The 25,475-nt window shown below is 41.0% G+C and overlaps 3 protein-coding genes across 5 annotated transcripts in view; 1 reads left to right on the top strand and 2 right to left on the bottom strand.

Annotated features, from left to right (window-relative positions):
- The window catches only part of wwc3 (WWC family member 3), a 50,648-nt gene extending 46,129 nt beyond the window's left edge, over window positions 1–4,519 (top strand). For both annotated transcript variants that reach the window (XM_008281291.1, XM_008281290.1), the window contains 3 exons: window positions 15–245; window positions 332–459; window positions 3,850–4,519. In XM_008281291.1, coding sequence (XP_008279513.1) covers window positions 15–245; window positions 332–459; window positions 3,850–3,916 — 426 coding nt within the window. In that variant the 3' untranslated portion in view covers window positions 3,917–4,519. The remainder of the gene's footprint in view (window positions 1–14; window positions 246–331; window positions 460–3,849) is intronic.
- A 696-nt stretch (window positions 4,520–5,215) lies between these two features.
- On the bottom strand, window positions 5,216–12,950 carry traf3ip2l (TRAF3 interacting protein 2-like). The gene is made up of 10 exons (XM_008281288.1): window positions 12,756–12,950; window positions 11,732–11,824; window positions 10,904–11,541; window positions 10,468–10,510; window positions 10,309–10,373; window positions 10,121–10,218; window positions 8,897–8,965; window positions 8,560–8,676; window positions 8,393–8,467; window positions 5,216–8,299 (listed from the first exon to the last, which is right to left on the bottom strand). The coding sequence occupies exons 2-10, from the start codon at window positions 11,788–11,790 to the stop codon at window positions 8,153–8,155; spliced, it is 1,311 nt and encodes a 436-aa protein (XP_008279510.1). The 5' UTR covers window positions 11,791–11,824; window positions 12,756–12,950; the 3' UTR covers window positions 5,216–8,152.
- Window positions 12,951–13,126: 176 nt separating this feature from the next.
- The window catches only part of chd1l (chromodomain helicase DNA binding protein 1-like), a 16,755-nt gene continuing 4,406 nt past the window's right edge, over window positions 13,127–25,475 (bottom strand). Inside the window, exons 10-25 of one of the 2 annotated variants that reach the window (XM_008281287.1) lie at window positions 24,699–24,795; window positions 24,349–24,422; window positions 24,006–24,116; window positions 23,201–23,315; window positions 22,373–22,526; window positions 22,040–22,223; window positions 20,613–20,758; window positions 19,856–20,019; window positions 19,565–19,764; window positions 19,375–19,473; window positions 19,183–19,253; window positions 17,849–17,963; window positions 16,827–16,935; window positions 15,998–16,243; window positions 15,439–15,520; window positions 13,127–14,583 (exon numbers count right to left, since the gene is read on the bottom strand). In XM_008281287.1, coding sequence (XP_008279509.1) covers window positions 14,461–14,583; window positions 15,439–15,520; window positions 15,998–16,243; window positions 16,827–16,935; window positions 17,849–17,963; window positions 19,183–19,253; window positions 19,375–19,473; window positions 19,565–19,764; window positions 19,856–20,019; window positions 20,613–20,758; window positions 22,040–22,223; window positions 22,373–22,526; window positions 23,201–23,315; window positions 24,006–24,116; window positions 24,349–24,422; window positions 24,699–24,795 — 2,090 coding nt within the window. In that variant the 3' untranslated portion in view covers window positions 13,127–14,460. Of the gene's footprint in view, window positions 14,584–15,438; window positions 15,526–15,997; window positions 16,244–16,826; window positions 16,936–17,848; window positions 17,964–19,182; window positions 19,254–19,374; window positions 19,474–19,564; window positions 19,765–19,855; window positions 20,020–20,612; window positions 20,759–22,039; window positions 22,224–22,372; window positions 22,527–23,200; window positions 23,316–24,005; window positions 24,117–24,348; window positions 24,423–24,698; window positions 24,796–25,475 lie in introns of both variants that reach the window. The other variant, XM_008281286.1, reaches the window with a different exon arrangement.

The raw sequence follows: 25,475 nt of genomic DNA, 5'->3' as shown, positions 1-25,475 counted from the left end.
GTGCGTGTGAGCAGCAGTCGTACCGCTCCTCCCTGGCCGAGCAGCCGACACGCACCTCCCTGGACCTGGAGCTGGATCTTCAGGCCTGCAGGACCCGCCAGAGGCAGCTGATGGAGGAGCTGAGCGCCCTGAGAGAGCTGAAGTTGCGACTGGAGGAGCCACAATCCAGGGAGGCCACCGAGCTCCCCCACTGGGCCCTGAGGGACGAGCGCTTCCGCTGCCTGCTTAGAGAGGCCCAGAGACAGGTGGGACTGGCGCTATAGTCACCGTACATACCAGATCCAGCCTTGCCCAGCTGCAGCACAGGTTGACTGTTTATGCTGTTTTGCAGGCCAGCCAAAGCAAGCAGGAGCAGCGTCAGGAGGAGGCGGCAGAGAGGAGGCTGAGGAAGGCTTCCAAAGAGGTTCTGCAGATGAGAGGACAGAGCCAGAAGGAGCCTCTGCCTGTGCAGACATTCAGGTTGGAAATCTCTTGACTCCTGGTCAGCTTTCATCGTCTCACTCTCCTGAGAACATTAATATCGCGCTGATTAAAGAGAAGAAGTGAAAGCATACGATGTTCGTTATGTAACATTCCCAAGCCAACCAGATTTGCAGGTGTCATATTTTAGAGATTCTTCAGTTTTTTCCGCCCACACCTTCCTCACCTGCCTTCTTACATCAGGAGGTGGAGGTTAGAGGAAAACTTCTAAGTTAATGTCAGCCACTTCCTGACAAACACACTTGTATATGCAAGCTTTGTTTAAAGTGTGCGTATTAGGCATGTTTATAGGTTTAATGAAATACATACAGAAATGCTGACATAGTTTTATGATTCGTGGGAGGTTAGTCTTTGGGGTCCATAAGTGTTCCAACATTGACAACAAAATCATAGCCTAAGCACAATTGGCTGGAAGGACATCATGTGAGAGGAGACGTGTAAGCGTAGACCTAACAACCAAATCTTACTAATAAAATGAAACAGCCTAGACTAATTACAACTACTCTTTGGAGCTAAACAATATTGAACAACAGCTACTTCGAACAAAATTACTCCATTTGAAAAAAGAGAGAAGATGTTGGAGTCAATTAAACATTTGCCCGAGTTGGTTGAGCTGTAGTGGTATAGAGCCAATGCTGGCTACAGCACTGGCGTTATTAGTAAGCACGGCACAATTACAACTTGTAATATGTTACTTTTATTGTCAAGAAGCATTATGTTTTCGCAAACATGACATATTACAGATGAAACACAGTTGTTTGCATCACTGCAATGCAAAATTACATTTCTGGGTAACTGCTTGTCAGGCTACAGCACCTGTGATTCAACACAGAACTATAAATCAAAGTTAAAAAGCCAATGCTGGATGCACATTTAGAAGTAGTTAACCTCGCAGCATTACACATGACGTGTGAAAGTTTTCAAAGTTTACATCCAGTTTTCCTCAACAGAGCGTATTGCCTCATTAAGGTCTTACAAAACTGTTTAGTGCATTTCTTTTCTAATAATACAGCTGTGCATTGCTTCCTAGCACCAGACTTATTTCCTAACTTTCCTGGGAAAGTGCCAAAATGCGATCATCTGCCAAAAAGTGATTGCTGTTGGTGGGGGCATGCGGTTTGCTGCATAGTTTATATACGTGTCCCGCGGTGTTTATATGGGTTAAACAGGCACGATGCAGACATTCACATAACTTTGTGTCTACGGTGATAACAAAGGTGTGTCTTAGTAAACATTTCTTGTTTAGTGGTTTTTATCATGACATTTACAGTAGAGGCAATGACACAGTTCTGATCCCAGTGTTTAGCCTGGATGGGTGTGGTTTGTCTAACATCCTTGTTAATATTTGGGATCTAGACTGTAATTAACAATGATTTACAGAAGAATTGAATGTGTAACAAAGACATTATTTCTTTTACAATTATTCTATGGGCTTCAGTGTTATAATCATAATCCTCATGAATGAATCAAGTCAATTTGATGCATTATTAACATTTCAATCAAACTGTGGGAGCTGTGATCACTTCTAAAGGAGAAAACTGCAAGGATGAGTGGCATTAGTTTATAAAAGCTATTTCAACTGGTAAAAACAAAGGGATTGGTTATGATCTTGGGAACAGAGCAGGTAAAATAACAGAAACATCAGGATGATTGCCAAAAAAAAAAAAAAAAAGAATGATCAGGATAAAAGCAGTTGTATTTGTTTTTAAACTTAGTGATCAACTTTCATAGGCACATGTAGTCCCATAAATAGCAATCAGTTGTTCATGCAACAACAGCATATCTCGGTGTTGGTTGGTGCATTATTTTCACCTGTAGATCAGTGAAACATCCATTATCCATCCATTATCTATACACCGCGTAATCCTCACTAGGGTCATGGGGGGCTGGAGCCTATCCCAGCTGACTTAGGGTGAAGGCAGGGGACACCCTGGACAGGTTGCCAGTCTATCACAGGGCCACACTTAGAGACAGACAACCAAGCACACTCACATTCACACCTATGGACAATTTCGAATCACCAATTAACCTCAACATGTTTTTGGACTTGTGGGAGGAAGACGGAGAACTCCGAGAGAACATGCAAACTCCGGTGCCCCCACCGGGATACAAACCGGCAACCTTCTTGCTGTGAGGCAACAGTGCTACCACCTGCGCCACCTTGCAGCCAAACATTGCAGTGAAACATTGCTTTATGTATATAAATGTTGTCTGTCGTGCCGCTAGTGGTCAAATTCTCCACAGGAAAAGTTTGACGCAACAACCGGCCTATTATGCAACACCTTCCCTCAGAGCTGCCGTTGTATTATGTTCACATTACGAGTGACAAATCTACAAATCAGGGAAGTGTGCGGAGCTGCACTGTGGCCGAGCTGCTGCTGCTGAAGTGCTTGTTGATGTTGTTACGGCTCTGACAAGTGACTCACAGCAAGAAGTGGTTTTCTTTCATTTTTCCATGGAAACGCTGAATAAAAAGCGAGTGGTTGATGCTTCACCACATCATTGGACTGCTGTTACCTTGTAGCTTCATTTTGTCTGCTCCTGTTGACGATGACTTGTAGCCAGTTGTCTGAACACACCAGCACCCTGTCAGCCTCCATTCTGGTTTAATATTTGGCCAATTCTGTATATGACGGGCTGGGTTTGCTTAGCTTTAATTAAGTTAATTTCCCTCCCCCACATTATTTTGACTCATGAACCTGTAAACCCTAAAACCCCATTGCCACAACTACATCATTTATCACAGCCAGAAACTGTAAAAATGGAAGGAATCATCAAACGTTCAACTTTCCAACGGCCCCTGAACTAGTCATCTGGGATATTCTGCCAGTGTCATCAAAATCACTTTACACATCTGAGAATTCTCCAAACATACCCCATGTGCTCTAGCTAAATTCTGTAAAAAGCTTAAAAGATTCTGCGCTGCTGAGCACAGATGTGAAGGTATGATTCACGCAGCTACAACCAACAGTCATGTGGCAAAAATTCAGAGACGAGTTGGCTAAACCGGTCTGAACTGCAGGATGATGACTAGAACAGACACTAGACAAGCAAAGAAACAAATTAAAAGTAGTTGTTTTGGTAACGCCTGTGCTAGTAAAACACTGCACAGTAGATATTCCTGGCTTCGCTGTAGCTATGATTGTGCTGCTTCCAAAGAGGGGCAGGACTGTATAATGCAGTTACAAATGAGCCCACAGCGAGTAAAAATGTGACGCGAACAAAAAAAAAGGGGGGGTTCAGAGAGTTAATATACATAAAAGAGATTACTGAACGGTTAACCTAGAGACACAGAATTGATTGTGGTGATTCATGTTGTACAACAACGCAGGACTGAGTTATCATAAGTTGTGTGTTCTTTGTCTGCAGAGAGAAGATGGCTTTTTTCACAAGACCAAGGTTCAACATACCTCCTTTGCCGGCTGACGATGTATGAGGACTTGCCTCCGTATTATGTGACTAAACATGAAGTATTTGTTAAATTTTCTGAGCTCATGAAGTACAAAGTTCTTTCTACTAAGGACACAGGCAAGCCGACACACAGACGATGAAGACTCAAAGGTTTCACATGTTCAGAAGCATTTGTGCGACCATTATAAACACGATCACACACGAGACACACGGCTATCGAAGACAGCTCGGCTGTTCATCTTCTTTTTGGGGGGGCGGAAATGACTTTCAAACGATATCTCTTTCCTCCTGTATGAGTTACTTCTGTTTGTGCTTACAAAAGGCTGGAAGACGGGAACAAAAAGTCGGTTTGGACAAATTCACTGTACTGTAACTTATTTTATAGTACTTTTCCTTGAAGGAAATAAAAAAAAAACGCTTCCTGCTTTTTAAGTGTATTTTGTAGCTTTGAACAAATAGCACTTCAGTGTTTTTACATACAGTAAAATGGAACTATTGTCTGATTTTTGTCTCTGTTACCTAATTCTTAAGAGTTATTTACATAAAATGTCACTTTGTAATCCACTTTTATTACAGATGTCATTGTCCTTTTGTTGTTATGTTATTAAAATTAATATTATTTCATGTACTTTTCAATATATGGATGAATATATGAAACACTGTATTCAGATTTTTTTTATGATGTCTGTATGAACATCTGCAGTGTTACCTCCTATTGTGAAGATAAAAGCATTAATCCGCATCTTGACTGTATCGGTTACGTCGAGCAGGATTTATTTATTACCTTATCGGGAATGAGGAACACAACATATTCTGCACACGCAAACGTTTTCTTAAAGTGTGTCACTGAGTTACACGTGATTTCTGTCTAACCACAAGCGGGTGGCGATGACCCATTTGAGTTTAAATTTGCCGATTCTTAAGAAGCTCCACCACGAACCAAGCAGGCAGCTGTGTCAGCTTGTTATCTTGGTACAACATCCTGTTTCAGCCTTTCTACACAAACCAGCATAACCTGGGGAGAGACACAATCTATTCTGCTTCTCTGCTCTGAGGCTTCGTTCCTCCTGAGCGATACAAGACGAGCAGCTCGGCTCAAAGTGTCAAACCTGTCAGTATGTTGGTGCATCTGCAGTTAATAGTAAAGCACACTTTCTGCTCTCATGGCTTGCTCCCAAACAAAAAAATGCAGCTCACTATTAGAAAAATGCTCACATGGCCCTGCAGGCAAATAACTCCAGGTCTCTGCTTGTCTGCAGTTAACTATGAAGTTTGGGCCAAGCTTCACAAACATTCGTGTTTTCCAAAGACGACGACAACAAGCTCAGGGCGCAAGCAAACGCAGCATTCAGTGCTGCAGGTTTAATTACTTTGACATTTAGCATTAAAGATCCACTGAGAAATTTTCCAGTGCAGTAAAAAAATTAAACATGATTGTAACATGTTTGTAGCTTTTGTCTGTCATAATTATATTTAACAACACTTTTGCTAGTTTTTTTCCCTGCACTCTGGTATGTTCAGTAAAATATTAAGTCATGTTGAAGAGCAACTTATGAGAAAGGTGCTGAAAAAATAATTTACTTTTGACATAATTTAATATCAGAGCAAAAGAGGTGATTCCAGTGCTGCCTGAAGAGGTGAGTAAACCTGACCAGCCACAAACCTGAAGTTGCATTCTCGTTTAACAACATGCACATGACAGCAAAACCACATAAAACATCAGACTAAATCAGTACATTTCTGTTATTACAGTAACTGCATCCAGCTGGCCAGCTGTTTGCAGTGAGCAGGCACCTGTAATAAGACTGTGTACCAAATCTGTCAATGTTTACATATCACAATTAAAAGCTCTGCTGTTCCACTCTGCAACTATACAGTCATCAGACTATTCATCACATCCACTATATATTAAACTATAACGTATGCACAAGACTCCCACTAAAATATGAAAAATCTCTTTTACGAGGATGTGTGTTGAGATTGTACAATCATTTAGCTTTGAATTACATTCTTAAAAAAAACTCAACTTTTCAGATTGTAAAATGAGTAAACTAGGAGTAGCACCAGTGAACATACGGCATAATGCACATCAGTGTGACAAGCTTTGCCTCTGTCTAACATCAATGCTGGCACTTCTCTGTACGTTAATTTAAAAATGTTGAATTTAAAGAAACTCACAAGGTTGATCCCAGTGAAACGGCTCACCAAGCATCTTACAATCTCTGCACAGCCACACATTTCAACAAAAGAAGACATTGTGCTCATTAATATGGGAAACCAATGGGGTCACAGTTCATCTCACTTTCTTCAGGAAGCATGCTGCAGAGGTGCAGCAGTACTTCACTGTTCAATGTGAACGCTGCTTCCTAAAGCTGTTCTTTTACTTCTCCCATGTCCCATGACCCTTTGTAACCCCAGATTTAATAACATAATATAGAAGCTTCCATGTGTCCATATGTTGCATGATGTGAATTTCATCATCTACCCAGCTCAAAATTTCCGGACACATCACACCGTGAGTGCGCCAGGAAAATAAACGGTGCTCAAAACAAACTGTACGAGCACATCCACCATCACCCACACTGTTATTTCACATTATTAAAAGACCTGTAATTAAAGTAGTTGCTGCAGGGATTTAGGTGTTTTGATTTGTACATGCTTTCCATGAACGCTGCTCAAGCACCACAGCAAGTTCTAGATTCTCCAGGAATGTCGAGCTATGTCAGGTCACTGTGTTCGCCACACTTCAGGAACAAGCAGGTTGACAAGAGACAAATCTGTAAGCAGCTGTCATATCCTGTGAAAAGCGAAAAGACGCAAGCTTTCAGAAGCCCCATGTGTTTTTCTGTGTTTGATAAGAATGGCAATGGGAGCTCCAGCACAGCAGACTGAAAGCTGCCTGCTGAACTATGTATAGAACCAGTATTATGTCCACTTTCAGAGGCAACACAGGGAAGCAGTAACAATAAACTGGCCTTTAATGTTTGCTCATGGTTTTTCCTGGAGAACAACTTACACTCCAATGTGTTTAGATCAACTTTGGCAAAATAAGAAGTTCAATATCTGACGATGAGTCGCTAGTTGGGTGTCTTTAGGTGCAACTTCTTGCAAAGAGGCTAACCAGCGAAAGTTCACATTAGACCCCTGTGAAGGAGCGACTTTAAATGCTGCACCTTGCAGGTGTGGGGGAAAAAAAGTGGACATTAAATACTGTCAATGAAAAGAAGGAAAAGAAAGTAAGATTTTGTTGGGCTCCCTCCAAAAAGATCCCCAACGTTAGTCTGTGAGGGGAGTTTTGATTGGTCAGATGGTTGCAGGAAGAAAAAGAACTACTTTAACCCCACAGACAGATGTTGTTGTTTACACAGCTGGTCTCAGATATTAAAAATTAATTACATGTGTTGGCAGGAAATCTGAAGTGTGGAATAACTTCAGAAGGTAAAGAGCAACCCAAAGAAGGTTACATGCAATCTCAGGGTTCCTGCCAGAACAGTTGTCAGGCCTGAATATGCATACATTATGATGTTTTGATGGTCCACCGAACCACGATGACGCAGCCAAGTGTCTCGTTTTAAAGAAGGCCAGTGTGGGCAGCAACAGACTGATGGCAGCATTAGGATCGGCTCCTACAGTTGTTGTGAAAACTGACCGAGGACGAGTGCTTTGTTGGACCATGGCTACTGTACGATTCGGTTCAATAACAAACTGTTCAATCTTCTTGCTGGTTTTTCTGACACATTCAGAATGGTTACTGTTTTTGCCGGCGTTGCTACAGCTTCCTTCGTCTGCACACTTGTAATATTTAGATTTTTAAGCCTCATTATTAGCTGTGGTTTTGTGTTCGAGTTAGCAGGGCTAGCTTACTTGTAACATTGTCACTCAGCCATGGAACCCATAATCACTTTCTGATGTATATTTAGATGATTAAGTTAAGATCATAAATGTGCAACAACTAGTCAACTAGGAAAGTCTTTGGTCATGGGCAGCCCTACAATTTTGCGCAAAGAGACCAACCAGGGAGGCGACAAGTTAATGTTTGATCCTACTGAAGGACCGACTTCTAAGGTTGTGCCTTACAATTGTGAAAAAAAACAACTTGTAGACACAAGTGCTATTAATAAAATGTCAAGAAAAATGAGATAAAATATGACCCCACTGGTTTTCCACACATGCGTCCCTGTTCACCTCAACAATGACCGACAGCATTCCAGAAAGCAAGCTTTGGATTTCAGTCCAGTCTGAGTCTTCCGCTCACAGTTTTCTATATGGGGATGGAAACGATGGTCGGTAGTTCTCCAATGGGAGGCGGGTTATACTTTTCCACCCTCATGAGCCGCCGCAAAATGTCGTCCCGATCACGTGGCCATCCGTAAACATGTGTGTTCTGAAGCCAGTTCGGGACATGACACTGAAAACAAAACACACACAGAGCGGGCAGATTATGAGACTTGTGGTTTTGAAGAGTAATTACATACCTCCTGTCACCATGTATGAAACGTACCTTTTTGGCCCCGGGGAACAAAATGGGAATGAACCTGAAATTCTTGCTTCCATTCTGGATGAATTCAGTCTGGAGCTGCACACAAGAAAACCACCCATACATCTAAGTCCCAACAGTACTAACAGTGAATATGTCAGTGCTGCTCTGAGGAGGCGACGGACTCTGACCTGTTTATGAATGTAAACTGTGTTGAAGGTCCTCTCGTCATTCTCCAGGCCGACAGGGGAGGCCGTCACCGTCTCGTAGTACTTCGGACTGATGATGATGATGATCAGATACTCTTTCTGGATAAGAATTTGACATAACTGTGACAGTTCACCGATACCTCTGTTGTCTCGGAGCCATTTTCATTCTTGTGCAGTTATTAAACTGTTGGTTAAACATGCTCTCTCTTGCAGAAAGTGATGCAACAACTTGGCTAGATGGTTACATTGAACCAGTTTTAATTGGTTTATCTTGTTCTTTTTTTGTATCCATTTCTTAGAAAGTTCTGACCGATCTTACCTCACTGAGGTAACGCTCCATGAAGTCAATCTTACTTATGCTCCTGAACTGCTGCTCAAATATGTCAATCTGAAACAAACAGAGGCACAATCTGTCAGATTATTTCATCCCTGACACCCAACAATGAGATCTACTGCACCTAAAAGCCAAAAAAAAGAAATTACTACATGTAGTCACATTTTTGTAACAATGAAGATCTGCCTTTTTTGCCATACATACGTTTTATGCCATAAAAATGGATAATTTCAAAGCAAACAGCGTGTTACACAGCAAGAAACCACAACTAAAGCAAGAGAGCTGAATGCATTCTTTACAAAGCCACAGGTAGCCTTCACTACCCCACATTATGTAATATCACAATTTAGTTTGTTAAAGCCACACAAAAAAGGATTCACTGAGAACAAAAACAGCTGAAGTAAGGCTGCTAAAAATAAAGGTTACAAGCTGAGCTCAGAGTATTTTTTGACCCTTGTGGAACTCACATTTGTGTGTTTTTACTTTCAAATCATATATTTAAATGTGTCAAGCTGTAAAATTATTTCTATTTATTATTTTTATTAACAACAACATCTTTTGTATATAGCACTTTCAAAAACAAGGGTTTATAAATCAGCTTGACAGACAAAACAAAAGCAGGCTACCTCGAGGCCAACATAAAACCAGGAAGTCAGGCGCTAAAGCCAAACAAAGCAGGAAAAATTAAGATAAAGACGCAAAATGTGCAAAAATACAAAACGTGGTATGCCAATATTAATGCATAAAATAATAACAACAATAAAAGACAACATTGCATAAAGGCAAGTCTATAAAGTGGGTTTTAGGAGGTGACTTAAAAGCAGACAGAGTGTCTTGAGCCTCATCTCTTCAGGCAGGTCGTCATAAAGCTGATGACTCCTTTAGATTTAATCCTTCACTTCAGAACAGCCAGAAGGGCCTCAGCTGAAGCTTGGAGGTTATGAACTGCTTCCCATGAACTTTCTGCTATGCAGCTTGGGGCCAGAGCCAGACATATAAGTTATCATGAAAATCTTGAAATCAGTTCTAACTATATACGTTATAGTCACTTCTAGGTTAATAACAGTGGGGTTGTTTTTTTTTTAAACAAAACAAAGTAACTACACTCTAGCCTGCTTTGAAAACTTCTTTTTTTCTCAGCTTTTCTGGAGTTTCTACTCTCCACAGTTTCTGATAAAACCTGAAAAATAAATAAAACCCTGTACATACATGTGTGTCGAAGCCGTTGTGTCGCAGCAGAGCAACAAAGTTGATGATCTCCTTGACGTGTTTGTCGTTGTCCGCTTCGTAAGTGACAAAGACCTTCCCTGCATTAAAGAGGATTAAACAAACCTTTACAGGTGTTTGCACTGCGGCTCAGTCAACAACTATCTGCTGATCTGGTGGTCAACACTCACGCTGCTCCAGAGACAGCGGCGTGCTGTAAGGAGGATGCCTCTCTTTGGGTGGAGTGTTGTGGCCACTGCTCAGAGGTGAGGAAAAGAAAAAAAGTATTACAAACACACGTCTTATCAGTGTGAGGCAGAAACGTAATTTAAAAAAAAATAAAATCTCACATCTGTGTGAATTCAGCTCCAGGAAGTCTGCAGTCACCCGGATCTGAAGCAGAACAGACAAAAGAGACAAAAAAAACTCTTTCTTGGGCTGCAACTGACAAGTACTGTCATTGTCGACTCTGGTTTTGATTAACTGGTTAGTTATTTGGTCTATAAAACGTCATAAAATGGTGGAAAATGTTGATCAGTATTTCCCAAAAAATGTTGTCTTGTCTACAACTCAAACTGTAGTGTGCTGTGATAGTGGAAGAAAATATTCACATTTAAGAAGCTGAAATCAGAGAATTTTGCCCCTTTTTTTTCTTGATCAAGAATCAAAAATAGTTTACCATGAATTAAATAAGCTGATAACTAATTAATTAATCTGTGCGACTCTGCTATATTGTAGTCTGATGAATGGAGCTGCTGTTGTCATTTTTGTGGTGGGCAGACTTACAGTACGGGGGGTAAGCAGGATGGTACTGAGGCCAGGGGCGCTTGTTGACCACTGGCCCCCTGTTGAAGGCCTCTGGGGGACACTGAGCGCAGCAGGCAGCTCCCTGTGGCGAACACGAGTACGGAGACAGTGTGTGGTGGCAGAGCTCAGCTGACGGCGGGTTGGAGCGCAGAGACATCGGCTGCTCCAGGCTGCTCATGCTGGCCATGTGGCTGTTGGGCAGCGAAAGGAACTTGTACCTGGACAGGCAGCTCTCTGCGGAGTACCCGGAGTAATCTTTCTGGCTCAGGCAGGATGGCAGGCTGTTGGGATACGCAGACGAGCCGCTGGGGAAGCTCGGGTGGAGCCAGCTGCCTTCGACATGGCTCGGGAACGGAGTCGGCTGGATGTACCCGGCCGGCAGGCTGTGATGGGGCTGGGATGAGCAGAAGCTGCTTTGGGGGAGTGTGTGGATGTGTTGGTCCGACCGCTGTCTGCTGAACATGGAGCCATCGCGGAGCAAAGCGTGGTCTGGAGGAGGGTGGTGGGCGTCACGGTGGGAGGTGGAGTCTGGATGGTGGGCAATGCTGGCTTGTTGCTGCTCGGTGCTCATTGTCTCATCGTCCTCTTCAGGGGTGTTGTGGTGGCTGCTCAGCTGACTGAACGCCAGAAAAACACATTTGTCAAACATAACAAAAAACAGGTGAAGATCAGTCTTCAGTGCTGCACTTTGTAGCATGCACGCATTTAGCTTTCATCTTTTCCCATCAAAGTCAGAAATCTACTGGTGAAGACAACATCCGCTATGTCATGTTGCACTGTGTTGCATTGTGTAACAGTGTTTGTCACCTATTTGGTGCTGAGTAGACTGAGGTGGGCAGCATCACTGGGCCTCCTCCTCCTGACATCCATGTGTGTCCGGTTTAAGCTGCACCTGAGAATCTGTTGAGGATCAGGGTGTCACTCTAAACAACACAGAGGAAGCCAAATATCCGATATTTGCATTTCTTTTCATGCGTCAGCCAACACTTCAATAGGTATCTTTCTGTTTGCCCATAAGTGCGGTAGCACATGACGGAGTGTCTCCCACACAGGGGACTTTTCTCTGAATGTCAGGTTGGTTTAATACTCAGGAGATGCACATGTGGGAATAAGGAAACCAAGCCTCTAACTGACAGGAAGAGTAAAACCTCAGACATTTCTGAAGATATAAATCATCTCTAGATTTCTGAATGTTTGATAAATATTGTTTTCTCACTTTTATGACATTTTATAACAGCATATACATGCCAACAACTGTCACACACACTGTTAATGCGTTTTGGGTGAATTTAATGAGAAATAAATAATTCTAAACACATTTTTAGGGTCAAATATTCGTTTTCCTATAACATACTTTCCCCAAACAGCTACTGAATATGACCTTAAGCTTGTGTAACCTCGTTTTAGCGGCTTTTATCTTCCAATACACCCCGACTGTTCCTGTAAATCACACTCATTAGAAGCTGTGGTCGCCTGTTGTTCGCACTTTCCACTCAACTTGACCCACATGTTTCTCCGTGTACTTTTGAATTTCTGTCTGACTTTTTAACACTTTATCACACATTTACATTCATGTGTTTTAAAGTTTTAAACTATTATCAGTGTTTTAAAGCGACATGTTGCCAGTTTCACCTCAGCTCGTGCGTTAACTCGAAGTTAAAGGTTAATTGCGCCAAAAATGTGCGTAAAAATTGAGGTTTTAACGACTCCAAACTTGTGAACTGGGTTTTTTGTTCAGTCAAACTCACATAAGCTTCACGCAGAGTATAATACTAGTCGAAGTACATGACCAGGTAACATGGGAAAGTGAGATAACATTAAGTTAACTCACCGTCGTTGCTCTAACTTATCAAACCTCCTTCAGGTAACTCAGCCTCCACCTTGTTGACGCAGAAAATAGAGCCGAAAATTCAACTTCAGCAGCCTTGACGCCTCCTAATCAAATTAAATATAAATTACTCGCTGTCCTCGGCGTCGTCTCCACGGCGCTGATGTGAAATATTGACGCAGTGACTTCAGTCGGGTTGTGTTTTTGATGCGCCGCTGAGATGCGCGGCCCCGCCAACAAACTCCACCTTTCATCGTCTGCGTGCACGCGCGCCACACTTCCTACACACACAGGATTTGTTACTATAATCCTGTCTACTGTTACATTAGCTGTAACCCCGCACATGCTTCAACACCAACCTCCAACACAGCAGCAGAGATAGATGTCACTTTATTTACTCTTTATTTCACTCATAAATAAACCCTTAATAGTCTTTTTTTGTGAAGATTGTGGACAGATTTTTCTTAACAGGTCTACCGGCCACAGGCTCTGGGGCTCCTGATTGTATCCCAGAATTATTATACCTCAGAAAATGAGGTATAAATGACAACAAAGACATGCAAAACAACCACACTGAGACACAAAATGACCATTTGGTTACGTAAAAGGATCAAGATGTGACACAAAACAAAGATAGAGATATAAAATGACCAGAAAAGTGACAAAAAATGGCCACATAGACACAAAAAAGGCAACACAGAGATGTAAAAGGCCCAAAATGAAACACAAAATGACCACTAAGAGATGCAAAAGGAACTAAATGAGACTAAGTGGCGATAAAGAGAAACAAGCAAACTGCAACACAAAACGACTACTACGGGATGCAAAAGGACCTAAATGAAACAATATAGGATCAAACAGATGTAAAACAACCACAAGGAAACACAAAATGTAAAAGGACTGATATGTGACAAACATAAAGAGATGCAAAGTGACTAAAATGAAACAAAATGCCAACAAAGTAATGCAATAAGAACTTACATGACACCAAACAGCCATAAAGAAATGTAAAATTACTAAAATGATAAACAAAAGAACTATTAAGAGCTGTAAAAGGACCAGAATGTGACACAAATTGAGCTTAAAGATCATAAAAATGAGACAAAAAAGAGCTGCAAACAATCAAAATAATACACAAAGCGACACTGATAATGCAGAAGGACCAAAATGAGACACAAACAACTACATTGTGCAGCAAAACAACTACAAAGAAATGTAAAACAACCAAGATCTAGACACAAAATGCTCCAAATGTGATGCAATACAATCAGAGAGATGAATAAGGGCAAATAGGACACATAAAGTTACCAAAATGGAACAAAAAAACAATCTGAAAGAGACGCTAAATGACCACAAAGAGAAACCAAATGAATTACACGAGACACCTAAAGACTAAAGTAAGACAAAAGATAACCACAAAGAAACTCTACAAGATGCAAAACATCTGAAGGTGCACACGTGACGACACAAACCAACCACAAAACGTGTCTGTGAGGTTTGTAGTTTCAGAGCTTCTCTCCTCTGTGGGATGAGTTGGGGGCTGTTTACACATCTGTGCACAGCAGCCCATTGTGTCATAATCCATCCATGGAAATAATTTGGTATTTAGTGCATTCATTAAGCAGCAGACCAGTTTCATTCATTTCATGATTTAATCATTTCATTTGAAAAAACAACAACAACAACAACAAAGCACTAAACCAGAGTGTTATCTGAGCAGATGTTGGAACGTCGTCGTGTCGACTTGTTGCTGTTTGGAGAAGCAGGACTCCAGCCAGGCCGTCTGCACAGGAACAGCCTGGGAGTACTGACGCACCAGATCCTGCAGCTCCTGGTTCACAAAATTAAGTTATATTACTAGAAGTAATAGAATGTACCATAGCACATTTAACTGAGTGAATTTTAATTTCAAGATACTTGTACTGCACTTGCATGCCACTTTCTACTTCACTACAACTTGGAGGGAAATATTTGACTTCACTACTTTCATCTGACACATTTAGTTATTTTACAATTTAAGATTTGTACACAAAAACATAAGAAGAACTTTTAAAAAGTATGTTTTTTATTGTTTATTCTACCAAACAGCTGATAAAAGTACAGCATTAGTCGATTAATCAGTGAGGTGACAGAAAGTCAGCAACTATTTTAACAATCGTTTGGATTACTTGAGACAGCATTTACCGCTATTTTCCATATTTCTACAAACCAAACAATTAATTGATCAAAGCAGAAAATAAACAGCAGACTATTCAATACTGAAAATAACCACCAGTTCCAGTTAATAGTGAAAAATGAATCTCACTTCAAATTACTACGACAGAAAATTAGTGCATTCATGATAATAATCAAACGATATAATGTTCGACAACCATCAAGTCGGGTCTTTTTTCTGCGTCGAGTATGTTTATGTTTTATACTTTGACTACATTTTATGATACTTTACTTCAGTAACATCTTCAGTGCAGAATTTTCCCTTGTAATAAAGCACATCTACAGTCTGATATTAGAGCTGTCAATACTTCCTCTATCACTGATTACCGCGTTATCGCTTTGCTTCAGAGGAACCAGTCAATGCGCTGGAAACTCTTTTCGCAGCCTACAAACAATCTGTCATGATCTAAATTACCTCTCCTACGCCTGACAAATCAATGTGAGGGGAAAATAAATGTCAGATCAATCTCACCTGTGTGTGGATGTCGTGCTCCACCTCCGCTACTATGTGCGTGACCTCTGGACTCATGATCTCCTCTTCATCGCCATCATAAGTGAACTTTAGCTAAGGAGACGTGACATTATTTTCACACCTTACTGCAACCGATGTTTGTAGAGTTAATTTCAAAATCTTGAGCATCAAACACCCACTTCCTGCGTTTTGGTGTGTTTTTTCTGGTTTGTTTCTTTTCTGCATCAACTTTTTGTGACAATTTAAAATATAATGGAATATAACGCCATAAGGCTTTCAGATATTCTGTACAGATTCAGTACATGTATTGGCATATATTTCCTGTCTTTTGTTTGGGTAAGTGAACTGTCTAAATGTGCATGTGGCACCTTTTCGCATCAAGGATAAATTAATTTGTTTTCTAAACTTTCAAGGAGGACACATCCCCTGCTTCCCGCCTGAAATCTACTCTTCTCGTCGCTAAAAGATATTATTTCCCGATTGCAGTTCTTAAGCTATTCAGGTTCTCTTCACACAAACTCACCCACAAACCCACAAACCAAACTGTCAGAAAGGATATGTGACAAGGTATCGGGCCAGCCTCTTCCTCTCTGATGCAGCCAGGTTGTAGAAAAACACACACACTCCCTTCATGAAACTGGGGAGCTGTGCAGGGCTCTGTGTCGAGGTCGAGGGTCCTGGGCTTTCTGCTTCTGTTTCGTCAGTCAACTTGTTCTGCAGGTGAGCTTCAGGGGAGGACGTGGAGGTCGCAGAGGTGGATGTCTGAGGCGCAGCTGTTTTCTTGACAGTTCTGCTGTGGTAGTATCTGCCAGTCAGGTTAAGGGAAGATGACTGCAACAAATGTCAGTGCTGTTTAGAGTTCATGTGTTAAAAAATTCTCCTTCAGTTGTTGATTGAGGCACCAAAAACTCATCAAAGTTAAATATTTAGAAGCTGTTTTTTCCCTTCCTACCTTAAATAGCTTACAAGTAACTCTACACTGTTGCCTCCACAACTTTAAAGTCTTGGCCTCTTTACCAACAGCTCTGTCAGTCGCTGCAGCTCGAGCACACCAGCTCACCTATACTGTAAACCTACTCTACATCAACACAATGACAAGTTGCATACATGTTTACACTGGAAACTGATACTGAACAGAAATAATGAGACAAAAAGCCCCACACTACAAGTTGACAGGATTGGATCTTCAGGTTTGAAATATACAAAACTATGAAAGTGTGAATCTATGCTTTTGAGATTTTTGTCAGTAAACTGCAGTTTCAAGGTGGAAATTCTTATCCATGTTGTTTACTGCTAAACTCACTTCCACCATATCAAAAAAACACCACATGACAATGTTAACAGGGTAAAACATCTGCTGTTCACTGTTGGAGGTCTTTAGAAGATACATGAAAGTGGCGATGCCTCTGGAAGCCAGGTGTTTCCTGATGAGCCTCTCTGTGCCGTACCAGTTGAAGCCTCTGGTGGAGTGACCGATACGAGGAAGATGAACACTTGCTTCCGGGGGAAAAGACAAAAACAGACAGTCAGCTGTTAGCGAAGGACAGCAGGATCGCTAACTGCAACCTGCTCCAGCTAGGGCTATGGCCAATCAATGTTATTTAGATAAACGCTGAGATCATGGTTATTCATTGATCTACAAAATATTTCTACTGCACCTCTACATTTAAATAAACAGAGCACTGTTATTACTTCCACTACATCACTGGTAATGTTCAAATCTTTGCCTCAAAATAAAGAAAATTTAAACATCTTTAAAATAATCATTAGAAAATAATCTTCAACTGAATTTAGTGCATTTTGTAGAGCCAAAATTAAAATTAAAATTCAAACAAATCACCTTACTTGCTGTAAATTTGCACATCAATAGACGCTACAGTATGCAGACTAAGGTAGAAGCTAGCTAGGCGGCTGTGCACAGAGAAGCCTCTAGTTTCCACTTGTCAGATTGAAAACTGAAAACAAGTTATTTTATCTACATGGGCTGGAACTGAGAGTTTTCTATGAGCATTTTAAACATCAATATTGCAGTGGATCATTTTTAGGTAATTGTGGGAAGTTGAGGCAACTATTTTAACTACTGCAAATTCATGCAGCTTTCCAGCAAGTACATTAAACAGTGCTGAACATTTTAGTGCCAAGTGTTCTTGTCGGTTAATCTGTTGTGCAGAGTCACCAGAGGGAATTTAAATTCCTGTCTCATGTGCTGTTCTTCAGTAATTGTGTTCGCAAGAATTCGTCTGTGCACACACACGCAGCAGTGCCAAAAAGATAACACAAAACAGATTAATCAAATGTGGCTTTCAAGTTGCCCCACCCTTCCTTCTTTCATCACATCCTAAAAGATAAACATGTGTTACTTCGGCTCATGACTGAATTTTACTTTTGAATATTGAAAGTTTGACTGTACCCTTGTTTCTTTTGGCTGCAGCATAAATCTTCTTCAGACCTTCGTCTAAAGCAGTCAGAAAGATACCAGACAGGTTGTTGGCTTTGTCTCGCTGCTGCGCCACGATCAGGGCCAGCTGAGGTGACAGGAAGGAGTTCGAAGCAGGTTAAGGTGTTATCTAATCATTGTCACAGTTTTATCGGTTGCTGCTTGGCCACAAGTTTGGCAGGTGCACCACACCGTTGATGACTGCTACAGCAGAGAAGACACTTGCATTAACCCTATTCAGGACTTTCAAAAGACCCCAAAAGTCCTGAATAGGGTTAAAAAGGTGTGACTTGAAAGGAAAAAGCATTTACACCAGCTAACTTCGTTTAACCTCTTAACATTTACCACAAATGTGAGCAGAGTGAATGTCTGCCACGATACATTACATGTCATTGGCATATTTCTGAATCAAACTAACCTTTTCAAGATACCAATAATAGCAGCAGCAGCAAGTAACGATGGTTCTTTACTTTGTAACATGAGAGAGAAAACATCAAAGTGGAATTTTTCAAAACTTTTTCTGCCATCTATAATGTTTTCACCATCAATGCTAGAGACTGACCAGCTATCAGTGTGGCTCATCATCGACACTGATATTTAGCAATTTTCATCATTTTTTTTCTTTTTAACCGATTTTCGCTTAAATACATTTATTAAAAATGTTTTAGTTTGCCTCTGATGCAGCACTATGTGACTGGTTTCATTGGATTTGTTGGATAAATGTTGAAACATTTTCTATGAATTAAACATAGCAAAACACGACTAAATAAATGCATTTCAGCAAAGTTTTGTGTTGAAATTTATGGAAACATTAAGATTGTCATTTTTCGGTTATGTTGCAAGGTGTCTCGGTGGTTAGGATTGTTGCCTCGCAGCAAGAAGGTCGCTGGTTCGCGTCCCAGTGGGTTCTCTCCAGGTTCTCCGGCTTCCAAAAACATGTTGAGGTTAACTGGTGATTCTAAATTGTCCGTAGGTGTGAATGTGAGTGTGCTTGGTTGTCTGTCTCTAAGTGTGGCCCTGTGATAGACTGGTGACCTGTCCAGGGTGTCCCCTGCCTTCGCCCTAAGTCAGCTGGGATAGGCTCCAGCCCCCCCATGACCCTAGTGAGGATTAAGCAGTGTATAGATAATGGATGGATTTTTCGGTTATCATCTCCTTGAGTACTCATAAACGTTGTCTGTATTGGCCCTGAAAAAAATCATATCGGTTGACTCCTTGTAAGAGTTCAACAAACAAAACGCTCCTGAGCTTTTAGTCTTTTTTAGTGAAGAAGGGGGCTGCATGTTTAGGGGTTTTACAGAACCTACTTGATCTTGGCCACCAAGTCTGGACTGTTTGTCGTCAATGGGGAAAAGCAGCACGTTTCCGAGGTCCAAATCTGAAAGAAATGTAATGTTTACACTTCAACTTTGTAATTTATTGCTCTCAGCCACACCCCACAGGTGAGGGCGTCTAATGGAATAAGGATTTATTTTCCTTGTAATCGTAATTAATTATACCTTTCATCTTTCCAGCCAACTCATACTGCTTTCGTGGTTCATCAGATCTCACCTCCAGTGCTGTAAACAGGCCTCCCCTGCCCCACCGGCCTGAGTCATCTGCACAGACAACATTACTACCATAAATACAACATGCAGTCTGTCTCATCAGTCTGTGACACAAAGCGGCTCAGTGATATGGAGGTCGTACCAACACAGTGGACGATGATAGCATCTCCCTGAGCAGTGTGAGGATGAGTAACGTCCCCCAGAACATAGCGGATATCGGTGCTGTCAGAGTCCGTGGAGCATATGCTGCTGTCATCTTCCTGCTCCTCCTCCTCCTCCTCTTCACTGTCCACAGGCTGCAGGCACCGGGATCTGTAGCCGCAGGACTCCCACCATGCCATCCTGGGTGACAAACACACCAAATGAAACACCAAATAAAAAGGTAAATGTCTGTGGAAAAGACTCCAGAGTAAATCATTTGATAAATCTTTACTTTTTCTTGTATTTCTGCTCCTGCTGCTTCTTCTTCATATCCTCCTGAAGTTTGGCTCTCTTGGCTGCAGCCTCTTCCCTCCTCTGCCTCCTCAGCTCCAGCTCAGCCTCAGTGAGAGGTTTCCTCTTCCTCGTTGGAATCCCAAGGGGCACTGATAGTGAAACCTGTGAAAAATAACAGCCACATTGTTCCCTCTTTGTTCTCTCTGGTCATTGATTAAATCATAAAACCTAATTTCTGCATATCAAAATGACATATCCAGAATTTATTTTTTTTAGCATGAAACTTATCCCTACTTGCCTGAAGCTGACTGAGATGCAATTTTTGTAGAGCTAGAGGAGGCAACAATGGATGCATACCAAAACCACAAGTGTCAACACATGACCTAATTAGGTGGTTTTTACTGCAAACATCATGCCCTGAATAAATACTATTTACCAGACTGAATGCCATGAGTCTCGTTTGTGGCAAAAACATCTCGTGACAAAAACTGAAAGATAATCATTTATACAAAAGGTAATTTCATTTGCTACATTTATGTCCAGACACTGTAAGACAATGGGGACAAAGGTTTTGTCTATTAAAGTGATGAATGTACAATGTGTATGTTAAAAATGCACCAAACCCACTCTGCTAATAACATATTCATCAACCTCATTTGGGTTGTATCTCCTCTTTTTTTACAAAAATACCTCAAGTGTTGTCAAATGTGAACCTATCTCCAACATATTTGTAAGTTAAAGTGACTGAATCGTACTCCAGTTTTGTGCCGAAGAGCTCGGCCCTCTCCTGCAGTTTTCTGGAATTCGACCAGCTGCTCCTCCAACAACCGATCGAAGCCCTTCTGATCTTCAGAACTGGGGTCCTTACTGTAGTCCTTCCCCTCAAAGAAGTACATGTGGTCTAGGATGGGACAACATGACGGTGAGCATAGGCGATCATCACAAGCAGATGAAGCTACACTGACTGACAGACAGACAAGACTGAGCAGTAGGCGAAGTCTGCATTAACACATCCACTCTCTTTTCTTTGATACTTGAGGAGGCAAATATGAGCTAATAGATGAAATCTGCTTTTGTTGGTGGTGTCTTTGTTTTCATGTGTGGTTAAAGTTTGCTGGAACAACCTGTTTAACAACAACAAATCACACCAGAGGGGTGTAGCAAGTCTGACATAACAAGAGCTCTACAACATCCAAAACCCCAATCAGAGATAATCAGTGTCATGTGATTATTAAATTATTTTTTTATTAACCAGGCTTTTTTCATCAGGCTAAAGGGGGGCATTTGATGCGTCATTTGACTGTTCTTCTGGACAAAATGGAGCAATTGTGTGCCACCTACTTAATGAAGAACAGGTTGCTATAATGGAGAGCTATTATTAAAAAATGTGTGAGGGCAAAAAGCTTTGTTACTGCAGATGATGCAAAAGAGGAATGCTGGTAGAAAACTGAACTCTAAAGACAGTCGCTTATTTCTGATATGCAAGCTGAACATTAAAGCTCTTAAGCTTCACACTTTATACATATAAACATGATACTCAAGAAGTGCGTTTAGTTCTGACACTGTCCTGTGATGAAGAGTAAGTGAAAATCATTTTAGTTTTCCGCCAAATCAAAGCGAAATTTCTGTTACTGACTGAATATTGTATCTGTGTTCTATTAGCTGCAGCACCAGCTGGGGTAAACAAACATGGCAGCAAATTAGGATGAAAAATAAAAACACATTCATGTGTTTTCTGCAACATCGCCTGAATGCAGTAGATTCTTGAGGTCGTTTGCCTGCTGAAAGTGCACGATTTTGTGCAGTGGTGTTACTAACGTGCAGCTCAACAGTTTTTCAGACACAACGTTCTCCTTCAGCTGAGAATCTGTATCACTCATAGAGAATCATCAAGAAATGATTTCGTGAAAGAGTGGCACTTTTTACAGCTGGTTTACATCACAAACTCTGAACAGAACCTTCTCCAGAGCAGGTTAGCTGTGCAGCATCAGTTACCATGGCGATCTAACAGATAAAAAGAGAGTCCCGCTGAAACGCTGGCTTGACGCTCAACATACCCCGCTAACACACTAATCTTGCTTCATAGTACGACTCCCACTTGCATCCTAACCAAGTTATGAAACTGAAGTCACAGATGTTGACCTGTTACTGGTTGTAAAGCGATGACTGTAATAAAACATACTTTGCACATCAGATTCATCTTCCTCCTCTTCTTCCTCCTCTTCCATCAGTGGGGTGTACTGCTCATCATCCACCCACTCGTTGTCACGTGACGGACCAAGGATCTTCTCCAGTTTCACATCCTGTATGGAGCTTTCCTCTGACGACAAGAGCTTATCGATCCCGAACTTCAAGATCTCACTCAGCTGTGTGGGACAGGAAACACAAGTGGTGAGTACAAGAGGTGAAAACTCAACTCGAGAGGTTTGAAATTAAAGTGGACACACACACACTGGAACTAAGGACAGTAGAATTCGAAGAATATGTTGTTGATGATGGTGTCGTGTTCACAGACCTGCAGGCCTGCAGCAGCTGACTGAGCCTGGTCCATTAAAGAGAAGCGTCCTTCCTCAATAACAGTATTGGTGAGCTGCAACTTGGATACAGCACGAGAGTACATTATCTCCTCCACAGTGTCTCTTGCCAGGAGGCGGATCACTTTCACAGGCCTGTAATAAGGCACAGTCAATCAACAATTAAAGCTTCGTACTGCACTTCTATTAAAATTGGGGGATTTGGGAGACAGAATTTATTTTTTTTTAAAAGCAACCCAGATAGACACATCCAGAGTTTTAGTTTAGTTTAAAATGCCAGATTTAGTTTTCATAATCTTAAGAGCATGTTTCATTAGAGCCTATTTAACACCTAATCTTTCAAATTCTATACAGGTGATACACAATATGATTATAATACAATTACAATACAGGTGATATCCCTGGATTAGGAGTTTATCTTGGCTACGAAGACCAAACATGGATCCAAAATCTGTGTATTTGTGTGCCACAGAATGGCAAGTTGTAATATTGGAGTAATTTAGCCAAACATGTTTGAACTGGAATTGGATTCTGAAAAAGAAGAAGAATACAGAAAGTAACCTGCAAGTTGACAGAATTGGGTTCTTGCGATTGTTACGTATAAAATCCTGCAAGTCTGACTTTGTGCTTTTGACACTGCTGTTTCATGGTGGAACTAGTCAGTCATGATGTTCGCACATGATATTACAGCACATTAAAAAAAAAAAACATTTTGATGTGTTACCAAGGTAACAACCTTGATTTTAACCGGGAGGGTCTAAAAAATGGTAAGTCATTAACATAGTGCAGTGCTTGGAATAATCTGTCACCTGTTCTGGCCAATCCGATGGCAGCGTGCAGCAGCCTGCAGGTCATTCTGTGGGTTGAAGTCACTGTCCACAAAGATGACAGTGTCAGCAGCTGTAAGGTTCATGCCCACTCCCCCTGTAAAAAGAGAGAAAGCAAAAGCACTATAGCTGAACGCACTTCACTTTTGCACCTTTTCTGTGATATTTTCTACAGGTGGACTGGTGCATTTAAATAGCTTACAGAGAGTGATAAGCTGTGACAGGAAATAAACTTTTTTTCCCTACTTTCTCACACTGCAAAAAAAAAAGACAAGTTGCTGGGCTTTTTCACAACAGTGTTTCATTCTGCTGCAGCGCTTATCTCTGTGTGATCAGACTCCTTTCCTCTCTCAGCTAATTCTATGAACTCTGCCGGAGACTCAGATATACAGAACGGCTTGCAAGTGTCGCTTAGTTACAGCGGACTTTAAAAAAAAACACAACTGCTGCGTTATCTACAAACTTGCCACAGTGTTGTTTGAAAGATGCAATTTATCACTTGCAGCATCATAAATGACTTTAATTACCATAAAGATTACCAACCATGTCTATTTATATTACTAAAAACAAAAAAAGCAAGCATCAAGATGTCACGTCATGTGTGGGACAACGGACTGAAACAAGTTTAGAATATTTTCTTAGTTGACAAATTATACAATATGAAATATTCTGCACCTCTGATACATTAAAAAAGCACATTATGAACCTCGTCCACACCTGATAATGTTCAGTTAAATCTTTCAAGGACACAACTTTGCCTTTTTGTACACATCAGGGGTTCAGTCACCTGCTTTAGTGCTGAGTAGAAAAACAAAGATGTCTTTGCTGCTGAAGTTCTTCACCGCTAGATTTCGTTCCTCCCCACGGACGGACCCATCCAGGCGTTCGTAGCTGTAACCTGAGCAGAATTCAGGACTTATTTATCGCTAAGAATGAAATATATATTATTATTTTGCCATTAAGGTGGTAGAATAAAGAATAGTGTAGCCAGTGAAGTTATAATATAAATTTGATAGCATGTCTTCAGTGTTTCTAAAGGACGGGATATAAAGCAGGTTGTGAAAAAGACATTAGATGCAGGTTAAATTTAGCTCACATGGTCAAGTCAACCACTTTTCAACCTCATTCACCTCTGTACTCCATGTAGTCCTGAAGAATATCCAACATCCTCGTCATCTGAGAGAACAGCAAGACCCGATGGCCGCTGTAACCACAGATATGAAGAGAAATCAGGTAAGACTCTATTTAAGGAGAATACTTAAAATTTTACTAGAATGAATTGCTCCCCCTGTGACCCTAGTGAGGATTAAGCGGTGTACAGTTAATGGATGGATGGGAATTGCTTTATCTGTATACTTGGTCAGCATCTAGTTCATTAGGTGTCACACTGACTGAACCACTATAGTGATGTCGTAGCAGTGAGTCAGACTGAGCCTGAACTGCCACCAGGTGGAGCCACATAGTCAGTAGATGAGCCAACCCTTTGTGAAGGAAGGTCAACATGCTGTCCAGGAGGAAAAGTTTTCCACTTGCTTCAACGAGATGCTCCCCCATTTCAAAGGGCTCTGGCTCCACACCTGGCCAAGAAACAGGGAAAAACAAAGTCACTGCTTCATTTTTGTATGCCTTCGCCAAACAGTAAAGTTGCAGTTTGCATCCACGTTCATCCAGATTTTTTTTTTTTTTAATATATGAAGTAAACATGATGTTTTTTGTTCCTCACAGGGAAGTTACACAAGTCAGAGCCATATTCCTTGTATGTGTTAACAAGTTTTTCCAATTAAGCTGATTCTAAAACATGGATCCTTCACTCACATCTTCAACTAGTCTGAACAGAAGAACCAAACAGTCACCACCGTTTTAAGGTAAACAACCAAGTCATGTGAAATACAGTTAAAATCTCTTGCTCTGTTCCTAAATTAAGATGTTGAATAATAGTTTTCATTTTTAATAAACTAAATAATGTCACACTGAAGTTAACCTTTGACCTTTTGGGTATAAAATGCCATCAGTTCATTCTGTTATCCTGATAGACATTTGTGTTTAATTCTTGTGAGATGACAGGGATATTGATCTTTAACCACCAAAATTTAATCAGTTCTTTGTTGAGTCCAAGTAAACGTTTGTGCCAAATTTGAAGAGATATCATATTCACAAGAATGTAATAGACAATACAAAAACATAATGTCTCAGACCACAGGTGTAGCCGGCACAGAGGCATAAATAGATTTACATCCAACATATTAGCACTAGGTGA

This window comes from Stegastes partitus, unplaced genomic scaffold, assembly GCF_000690725.1.
Source record: "Stegastes partitus isolate 25-593 unplaced genomic scaffold, Stegastes_partitus-1.0.2 Scaffold228, whole genome shotgun sequence".
Taxonomy (NCBI): domain Eukaryota; kingdom Metazoa; phylum Chordata; class Actinopteri; family Pomacentridae; genus Stegastes; species Stegastes partitus.
The sequence above is the reverse complement of the archived record's forward strand: the minus strand, read 5'-3'. Positions and strand labels throughout refer to the sequence as shown.

Coding starts and splice junctions, on each gene's coding strand:
- traf3ip2l (XM_008281288.1), bottom strand. CDS start 11,790: ATGTCAGGAGGAGGAGGCCCAGTGATGCTGCCCACCTCAGTCTACTCA. Junction 10,511..10,903: donor TCCTGCTTACCCCCCGTACT/GTAAGTCTGCCC, acceptor GTTCTGCTTCAG/ATCCGGGTGACTGCAGACTT. Junction 8,468..8,559: donor CAGTTTACATTCATAAACAG/GTCAGAGTCCGT, acceptor TCTTGTGTGCAG/CTCCAGACTGAATTCATCCA.